Consider the following 10,798-nt stretch of genomic DNA (forward strand, 5'->3'; position numbering starts at 1 on the left):
ACAAGGTTTCCATCATCGTCCCTGCACGCCACTGCACCAGACTTAAATCCTTGGGTCAGACGCTTGACCCTCTGGTAAAAGTTACGTGCTTCATTTCTGCATCTGCTGCTTTCTATGCTCTCACACTCTCGCCTTTCCTGCTCTTTCTTCTTGCGTCTGAAAAGGCGTTTTTCGTATCTTCTTCTCAACCTGTAGACGTCCACAATAGCTCGTGTCGCCCCAGCCTGCAGTGTTCTTCTATAGGCGGCGTCCTTTGCAGCTGTTGCGTCACGACACTCCTGATCGTACCATGGATTCCTTGTTAGAGGACGCTGGAATCCAAGCACCTCTTCTGCCGAAGCTCGCAGGGAGTGAGATATGAGCGCCCAGATATCGCTTATGTCTTGAGGTATTGAAGGTGCTCGGCTTAATAGCCCCGAGACGTGAGTGGAGAATGCATTCTTCGCCTGTTGTGATTGCAGCTTTCCCATGTCCAGCCTTCTTAACGCACTTCGACGTGCAATCTTCGCTACACATAGCCGTGTGCGAATCTTAGCTGCAACAAGATAGTGGTCGGAGTCGATGTTGGGACCCCGACAGGATCGTACGTCGAGTATGTTAGATGCGTGCCTTGCATCGGTCGATCGGGAGAGAGCCAAGATGCCTTATGGATGTCCAAATGACGGAATCCGGTACTACGAACTACCATATTATGCGCAGCTGCAAAGCCTATTAATCTGAGACCATTGCTCGAGGTGGTCTCATGTAGACTAAATCGCCCGACGGTGGCACCAAAGATGTCTTCTCGTCCTACCTTGGCATTAAAATCCCCGAGGAGAATTTTAATGTCATGGGAAGGACAGCGGCCATAAGCTCGGTCGAGCTCCGCATAGAAAGCGTCCTTGGTGGCATCGTCCTTTTCCTCCGTTGGGGCATGTGCGCATATCAGGCTGATGTTAAAGAATTTGGCAGTAATTCGGATCGTTGCAATTCTCTCGTTTATTGGCCGAAAGTGAGAGACTCGGCGCCGCAGCCTAGCACCTACAACTAAACCACAACCAAATTCATGCCGTTCTGGATGGCAGCTGTAGTAAATGTCACAGTTCCTCCTCTTTATGCAGCCTTGTCCTATCCATCGCATCTCCTGGATAGCAGTGATGTCAGCCCTACATTTGTTGAGGGTATCTGCTAGTTGTTGAGCAGCACCAGGTCTGTACAAAGTTCGTACGTTCCAGGTGCATACTCTCAAATCATTGTCCTTTTTACGCTTGCTATGGTCGTCAGATCGGTTCCTTTCCGAGGCTTCTCTTGCTTCCTTCACTGAAATTGTGTTTTGCATGGGTGGATTCCAAGTCCTACGCCAAAACCTAGTTTGTAGAGTTAGGACTCTCGTCGCGCGCTTTAGTTTGCCACTCAACGGCTGTCGAGCGACAATCCAGGGAGAACCACGTGGAGGTAGTGCGTCGGCTTGAAGAAAGCAGTGACAGGAATCATGCTGGCATTCACCAAGTTGAATGCAATCAGACACTTTGACCTGTATGCTTCCCCCCATTCTCCCCAGGTCATGTATATCCTGTCTGGTAATTTTCTGGTTATTACATTTTTTGTAGTAATTTTTAGTGCATTTCTGTTTATTATTGCTGTGCTACCGTCAGTGTCTAGTGCTAACTTATTGCTAACAATATAGAATTTTCTCTCGAGCTCTTCGACGAACTTACGTAGACTTCCATTCCAGTTTGTGTTGTATAGTCTTCTTAGTAACTCTTCATAAGGTGTCTGTGTCCTGAATTCCTCGATTAGGGACGATCTCAGCGACATCCAATTGTTGGATTGCGTAATCTGGGATGTACGCAAGGCTTCTCCATCCAGTTGTCGTTCAATAGCACCGAAGATTACGCTGCTTTGGCGTACATCAGTTGTTGGGTATAGATACAGAATAAAATCTATTCTCTTTATAAATGCCGACAAATTTTCTGCTCCGTTATCAAACGCTGGCACGTGTTTGATTTGATTTATACACTGGTTTAAGTGTGCTTCTGTTAGTTCAGTTGCCATTTTTGATTTGTTATTAATTTGCACACGTGGTTCGGGTTTTTTGAGTTTTTTATTATGACGGATTTTTTACAAGGTTTTTTGTATTACCGTTTTAATAACGCACTCACGCACGTAGATGTTTTTCGCGGATACGTTTTGTATAGTTCACAAATAGGACGCGTTCACCCAGGACAATGTTAAAGTCCTTCTAGCGGTTCACGACTGCTTTGTTGATTCAGTAACTAGTACGACGTATCCTACCGGCTGCGCCAATTAGATGTTCGCGGTGCACGAACAGTAAAAAAACAATTAAGAAAGCTACAGTCGAGTGTACTCAACTGTGAGATACCCGCTACCCATTTTGAATAAAAGCAATATATTTTTCGGTATTATTCTCAAAATATACCAAATATACTACAAAAATACTAAAAATATACCGAATGGTATACGTGGTATATCGATAAAGTACCGCATTCAAAATATACCATAGACTCAATATACCAGATTGTCAGCCAAAGTAACTAAGACGCCTAGTAAGTAGGCGTTTTTGCCAATACAAAAGTATGGGCAAAACTTCCACAATTTTTATCTGATCGCAACCAAATTTTCAGGAATCATAACTACTATAGTTATTATTGTATATACCAAAATTCGTGGCTCTAGCTTTAAAATTAAGCTTGTTGTTCGATTTTTTTGATTAGCGGGGGCGGAAGTGGGCGTGGCAAAAATTTGAAACAAACTTGATCTGCGTGCAAACATAACAAATGCTGTCGAAAAAAAATTATAGCTCTATCTCTTGTAGTCTCTGAGATCTAGGTGTTCATACGGACAGACGGCCGGACACACAGACGGACAGACACACAGACGGACATGGCTAGATCGTCTCGACTGTTGACGCTGATCAAGAATATATATACTTTATAGGGTCGGAGATGCCTCGTTCTACCTGTTACATACATTTCCTGTCGGCACAAAGTTATAATACCCTTCTACCCTATGGGTAGCGGGTATAATAAAACACAAGGATTTATTTTTGTTTACTTAATAGACTACTTTATTTTTATTTATAAGCTCGCGGGCTACGCGTCTTAAGTGAGGAAAGTGTCTTTAAAAACTAAACTCACAATATGTTGAGCTCTAACATGAAAGTTCTTATTACGACTTAAGGCTAACATACGTGTGATGTTTTGTGTTTGTGTTAGTGCAGTAATGCTGAGTCCTCAAGTTGCAAATGGAAAATTTTAATGGACTTTGGATTTTTGGAAGTGGCACGATCGCCAATGTAATAGGATCTTTTTGTTTGTGACAGTTGGTGCCGTCGCGACAAATGTTTATGTTTATGATATGATTTGTGGGAAAGAATTTGGAAGATAGGGGAATAATTATGAGTGTTTGTCACGTACGAGAAATTATTCTGGTGGTGGATATATTACTATATATATGTATGTTATACATACTTTTTATAATGTTGTGACCGGCTTAAAATGGAGTAATAGGTAAGAGTACGGCTGCGCCAGTTACCAATAGATTAACAACACTATTGGTGTAGATGCTTCCTTTATTGGTGGTGTAATTGAAAACGCACAATTGTTTTTTTATTCTTTTCTTTTTATTTTTATTTTTTTACTTCGACGTCTGCTCAGCTTCTGTATTCACACTCGACTGACTGTCAAACCAAACGGCCCTTCGCAACTCCGTCTTCTCTTTTATGTCGTTTTTGTAACGGTCGTTCCGATTGTGTCCGATCGTGCCTCTTCACGTTTTTCGTATACCCTACATCTCTATGAATAGGGTAGAGAAGGTAACTCGCGCCTCCTCCAATTAGAAATACCCAGTAGATTAAGGTCCTGCTTTACTTGGTCCTTCCATCGAAGATTTGGTCGTCCCCTTCGTCGTCGCCCGTAGTCGACTCTCGCTTCGAATACCTTCTGAGCTGGAGATTCTTCATCCATACGCACAACGTGGCCGAGCCAGCGCAGACGTTGTATCGTTGTGAAGATCTTGTCTATGGTGGATTTACCAGGTCTGAAGCCGCACTGATAAGGTCCGATCAGTGTGCTGGTATACGGCTTCAGTCGTTCACATATTACGCTCGATAGGACTTTATATGAGGACAAAGGACGCTGAGATTCCAATCGTTGGGCATGCTTTCTTCTAGCCATATTTTGCAGAACAGCTGATGCATGCACCTTATCAGTTCTTCGCCGCCGGCCTTAAACAACTCTGCAGGCAGTCCATCAGCACCGGCTGCTTTGTTGTTTTTGAGTCGCATAATAGCAACTCGGACCTCGTCATGGCTAGGTAGAGGTATATCCACATTGTCGTCGATTGGTGGTATCGGGCTGCTTCCTCCAATGGCGGGATTGGTGCCGTCATCGCCTGCTAGCAGCTTGGAGAAATGCGCCCTCCATAACCTCAGCGTACACTGCGTATCTGTAACCAGATTCCCGTTTTCATCTCCAGTCTTGAAACCTTGTGTCAGACGGTTCACTTGTTGGTAAAATTTTCGAGCATCATTTCTGTCCTGCAACACCTCGAGTTCCTCGCACTCTCGCTTTTCTTTCTCCCGTTTTTTCCGCCTAAAAAGCCGCCTCTCTTCCTTCCTTTTCTCCCTGTAACGTTCACACGTAGCTCGCGTTGCGCCAGACTGCAGCGTTCTTCTGCATGCGGCGTTTTTTGCCGAAGCTGCTACGCGACACTCCTCGTCATACCATTGGTTCCGTGTGGGTGGGCGCTTGAACCCTATGGCTGTTTCAGCGGCAGCTCGCATGGAGTGGGATATGTGCGCCCAGAGTCCGCCGGCGTCAACAGGAAGAAGGGTAGGTTGGTGGAGCAGTTCCGAGAGGTGAGTGGAGTAGGCTGTTGCTGTCCGTTGTGATCGCAGCCTAGTGACGTCAAGCTTTCGTTGCGTGATGGGGCGTACGTTTTTCGCTCGGCATAGCCGCATCCGTATCTTGGCTGCGACAAGATAGTGGTCCGAGTCTATGTTGACTCCACGAAACGTACGCACGTCCATCACGCTTGAGGCATGCCTTCCGTCTATCACAACATGATCAATTTGGTTGCGCGTTTTTTGATCAGGGGACAGCCATGTGGCCTTGTGGATGTCGAGGTGCCGAAATCTGGTGCTACTCACTACCATGTTTCGCGCCGCGGAGAAGTCAATCAGCCTGAAACCGTTGTTCGAGGTGGTCTCATGGAGGCTGAATTGACCGACGGTGCGGTCAAAGATGCGTTCGCGCCCAACCTTTGCGTTGAAGTCTCCGAGGATGATCTTCACGTCGTGGTTTGGGCAGCGGTCGTATGTGTCCTAGAGTCTCGCATAGAATGCATCCTTAACAGCATCGTCCTTCTCCTCCGTCGGGGCGTGCGCGCAAATTATGCTAAGATTGAAAAATCTAGATTTGACACGAATTGTAGCCAGCCGTTCACTCACTGGGGTGAAATTGGAGACGTGGTGGCGAAGTCTCCGGCTTACTACAAATCCGCATCCAAATTCGCACCTCTCCGAATGGCAGCTGTAGTAAATATCGCAGTTTGCTCGCTTGGAGCAACCTTGTCCTGTCCATCTCATTTCCTGGATGGCGGTATGGCGGATGGCTCTTAGGTTTCGTTTTTCACTGTCAAGCCACTTAAAACTATTTTTTATCATTTTTGAACTTAACAATAACTTACATAATAAGGCTTATTAATATTCTCATGATCACCGCGAACGTCTTCCTGATTCGTAGAATCGGATATTAAGAAGTCGTTTCCTGTACAACATGGGCACCACTTTTAACTAGTTTTTCTTTCTTGATCATCTTCGACTGCGGTTTCCTACGGCTCATCGTCCTCTCTTGTTGGACTTGCTGCCTTTGGAACGTTTGCTTTCGCTAGGACTGCGTTTTGCGGACATTTAATGCGAGTCTTCCGATTCCCCTTTGGATTGATTGTTGTTCGCGAGTTTCTACCACGCTGAGGGGTTCATTCTTAACATTGTCCTATTATCTGCCGTGGGTTTCTCCTTATCCTTGTTCTCATTGGAATTAGACTTTTCCGCTGGGGTCTTATCTTTTTTGCTCCAATGTTTAGTCTTTTTCATCCGGTTTTTCAGGTTTATTGGACCTTTCGTCGACATCCTCGTCTTTCTTCTTTTCGGATTTGTTTTTTTTTTTTTCATCTATGTTTTGCGTCAGAATTATCCGTTTTATCCGAATCGGCTGTTGTGTTCACTTTATCGACTTTAACCACTTTCTTCGACTTGTCCGCTTTATCTACTGTTTTATCGTTTTTTATGCGCTTTTCCGCATTATCCGATTTTTCATTATCCGGTTTTTCAAAATGAACTGTTTTTGACACCTTATGGCAGCGTTTAAAAAGCTTCGCTGCTCACGCGTATTTAGCAAAAAAGAAAGTTACAGTCGAGTGTGCTCGACTGTGAGATACCCGCTACTCATTTAAATAAAAGCAAAATATTGCGGTATTTTTTTCAAAATATACAAAATATATGCAAAAATACTAAAAATATACCGAACGGTGAATTTGTTATATCTATATAGGACCACATTCAAAATATACCGGCATAATATACCAGATTGTCGGCCAAAGCAACTAAACCCCCTAGTAAGTAGGCGTTTTTGCCCATACAAAAGTATTTCCTTAATAACTTCTACAATTTTTATCTGATCGCAACCAAAATTTCAGGAATCATAACTAATAATTGTTGCATACACCAAAATTCGCTGTAGCAAAAAAATCTGATTGTTATTCGATTTTATTGACTTGCGTGGGCGGAAGTGGGCGTGCAATAATGTAAAACAAACTTGATCTGCGTGCAAACATAACAAATACTTTCGAAAAAAAGTTATAGCTCTATCTCTTATAGTCTCTGAGATCTAGATGTTCATACGAACAGAAGGACAGACACACAGACGGACATGGCTAGATCGTCTCGGCTATTAACGATGATCAAGAATATATATACTTTATATATATATATCTCTTGTCATTTCACGTAGATCTACTAACTTTGCTTGCCATAATCCCTTCCGTATTCTGTGTGTGAACTATAATAATCTCAATAACGTAGTTTGCTCTAGTAAATCTATTCCTTTGCTTAAAACCTTATTATTAGCTTATTTATCGAGTATTTAATTGTTATTTATTTTATTATACACTTATTCTAACATATTTTTAATCTAAATTAATTAGCTGTCCAGCGTCTTTTAATATTTATTCGCGGTTTTCGTTTAATGCATGCTGTTTACAAATTTATTTTGTTTTGTCCGCGCGTCAACAAGCCCGTGCTTGGTATCGCTGGTCCACTTGATGGTACTGCCGTTAGTACGTCAACGTCCAAATAAATAAATAAATAAATAGTGTCGGAGATGCCTCCTTCTACCTGTTACATACATTTCCTGTCGGCACAAAGTTATAATACCCTTCTACCCTATGGGTATAAAACTTATGTTAATCAGACGTTCAGTGCTCAAAGTAGTAATAGTATCTTAAATAGTAAATAAATTGTTGTTAAGGAATTAATCCTCGTCTTCAAATAAGATTAAATTTTCTATTGCATTATCTAACTGCGTTGAGTTCAACCGTACAAGAAGTATATTTTCTAATGTTGCGTGACATACACTAGTTTTTAAGGTGAAAACGCTCGCTCGTATATTTAAATTTTGTTTTGGATTAAATAATAATTCTTACTTGAGTATATAGCAAAACATAAACTTGAGCGGTATAGCAAAACATATTTTGCTTAGAGCGTAAATCTCTGGAAACTGTAACGAATCACCAAGGATGTATTCGTCTGGTGCTGGTGTTGGGTTTATTAGCGTGGCGTACGCGCTGGCTTCTCCGGGCTTTGCTCAGGTAGCATGGGGTTAAATAAAAGGCCAACTAATAGGACGCACCACTTATAACAATAATACATTTAAAATTCGCGTACATAGGGGAAGACAGAGAAGAAGGAGTGTAATGGGAAGGTTACATTAAAGAGACGAGAAAGGGAAGGAGAGGAAGGTAGGTTAACAAAGAAGACGGAGCCACTTTCTAATGCAACACAGCTGTTATTGCGTGCAGACGCCCACCCTACCGTGATCCTGCATTCAAATGCCAAAAACTTAAAGTTGGCAGGATCCCTAAGAGACCGTGGTTCGGCTAACCTACTCCTGCTTGGTTATGCATGGTTCCAAATAAAAATGATTAAATTATGCGAACATACTTAATTTATTAACATATAAGAAAAGTGATTTGAATTTTAACATTACAAACGAAATGACAAGAAAAATAAATAAATACATAGATTAACGGACTAACATAGTAAGTGTTTATGAGGCGGAAATTATTTAAATAAGGCAAAAAGGAAAAAATAAATAAATAAATACTAAAAAAAATAATTAACCTATAAATATAAAATATGTTCTAGCATAAATATAATATAAATAATTATTTTTGGATTTGAAAAATTACTAATACTTTAAGAATTTTGCAAATAAAATGACTTCATTGAGAATGATGGAAAGCACAATAAATATAGGCAAACATGATTTATCTTTTAAACAAGAAAGCTCTGCGCAAGCAATTGGATGAGGATCAGCTGATGGCTGTCACTCAATGCAGGCATGTATATGGCCAGCCCTTCAAGGTCATTGACCGCTGGGACTGCAGTAGCAGCTGTAGCAGCGCTATGGTGAGATGCACCAAAAGCTCTAACTCATGTATATATTATCATTTAGTAAGAGTGAAACAGACTTACATACATTCGGCGACTCCCACGCAGAAAGATCTTTCCTTGTGTTAGTGACTGTCTGTGGTGAAGCTGTGGATAAATAGTAACAAGAAAGCTTTTGCGCATGCGTAAAAGCTGGCTGCTATGATCTGCTAGTGCAATTCCACACAAACATACATATGTACATACAAATGTATGTAGGTATGAGTGTACCTACTTGCAGGCAATACAGATACATTAAATTTAATAATTAAATACAATTGTACAAAGATATTTTGCCTATATATGGTGCCCTTATATGCATTCATTAAATGCATGCATTATATGCATGCATTAAATGATTGCAGTTGTTATTTCATACAACAATACCGTGGTACTTGTATTATGAGTGCCCAAGAAAAGTTGTTGTTTCAACTTTCTCGCCACATCATACTACACTTACAACACTGATGATTGACTCTCACTTATAAATGCATATTGGGACAGAACAACGTAAACTAACAATAATCAACAAACAGAAAAAAAAACATAAGCTGCTATCCAGCTGTTCGCCTTCCTCCTGGGTGACGCATATATTTGGCCTTGATGCCACCACCAGTGCGGAACAACTAGTAAATGAAGAACGCACGGCTGACAGACGCAGGTGTTTTCGGCAGTAGAATCACAGCCTGCAATTCTCCTGATGCTCAATGAGCGTCTGCAGCTAACAACAGCTCATCTGTTTGTGTTGTTCAGACAGCTGATCTGACCAGCACAGCTGCGACGTGGAGCTTTGGGTCGTTGGCCGTTAATCAAGCAGTTGTGTGTGTTGAAGTTTCATTTTAAATGAATTTAAAATTCTACCACTGGGTTTTTATAATTTACACACGGGTTTTATATAAAATATGACTGGGTTATTATATAAATTACGGCTGGGGTATTAGATTCAGTTTAATACCGGGTTTTATATAAAATATGACTAAGTGCCGAATCTAAAAATAAATAGACAAAACGAAACTTAGAACAACGAAAAACTAAACGTACGTTTAACAAATATTTACCCTAATCTGGAAAACGGCACTTGGTATGGGAGGACGTGGAAGTGGACAACCATCTATTGCGTAGGTTAAGTGGACGGCATAGGTGCACTTTTGTGAAAAAAAACACAATTAACGTATTAGTATATCAATTATACATTGCAGTACCATTGCACTATAGGAAAAAAGTCTATTTTTTTGGCATAAAATCAAATTATTTTACAAATTATTTTTAAAAATAAAATATATTTTTTGAATTTACATACCCTAATTAGCCAAGAACCGTTATCTAAGATTTTTTACTAACAACACCATAGTGTTGATAAACGAACAAAGTCAGCTGTTCGATTGACTTTGTAGTGTGCTTAAATTAGTGAAAAATCTTTGCAAACTTTCACTGTTTATTTTGTGGTGCAACAAATTGATTTATTATTTCTGATTATGGCAAATCGTAGCAAAGGTATTTATAAATGTATCATGTTTTGATTATTATGACTTGTTGTCCAACTGTGAAGTGTTTTATATGTATATCTTTTTAGCTTAAAACTAACAAGTTTGTTTGTGTTCCGTGGTGTATAACTTATAAATGGCACAACGTTGCAAAAAGGTAAAAACGCAAAGTTATTACCAAATGTATCTTTAATATCATAAAACTAATCATTTTTGCAACTTTTTGCACGTTTCTTCAAAAAAAAATGACTTATGTCCAGCAACTTATGAGCTCCCACACGCTGCACTTCTCGAAGTTTGGGAGAAAAACAGGCGCTCTGATGATGCTCTAAGAAGCTACATGCAAATACAACTTTACGGCGAGCAATTTGATGAAACTTTAAATCAGCAAATATCAACCAAAATTAAATGTTTCATTGGATATATTAAAAAACATTTATTTTTGGGGGGTGGGGAGTGGGGGTTATGAAGGCAATGGTCCGATTCAAAAAGCAACAAAATCCGAAATTACACATTAATCTTAATAGTATATATAACAAATTTCAAGTTTTTATCTTTAAAACTAGAGTTTATGCCAAAAAAATCGACTTTTTTCCCATAGTGC

General features: G+C 40.6%; 1 protein-coding gene across 1 annotated transcript; it reads right to left on the reverse strand.

Annotated features, from left to right (window-relative positions):
* Window positions 1-3,794: 3,794 nt before the first annotated feature.
* On the reverse strand, window positions 3,795-5,843 carry LOC133844877 (uncharacterized). The gene is made up of 4 exons (XM_062279151.1): window positions 5,837-5,843; window positions 5,689-5,768; window positions 4,104-5,323; window positions 3,795-4,038 (listed from the first exon to the last, which is right to left on the reverse strand). Exons 1-4 carry the CDS (start codon window positions 5,841-5,843, stop codon window positions 3,795-3,797), a joined length of 1,551 nt encoding a protein of 516 aa, XP_062135135.1.
* Between the last annotated feature and the right edge of the window lie 4,955 nt (window positions 5,844-10,798).

The sequence above is a fragment of the Drosophila sulfurigaster genome, chromosome 3 (assembly GCF_023558435.1).
Source record: "Drosophila sulfurigaster albostrigata strain 15112-1811.04 chromosome 3, ASM2355843v2, whole genome shotgun sequence".
In the NCBI taxonomy this organism is placed as follows: domain Eukaryota; kingdom Metazoa; phylum Arthropoda; class Insecta; order Diptera; family Drosophilidae; genus Drosophila; species Drosophila sulfurigaster.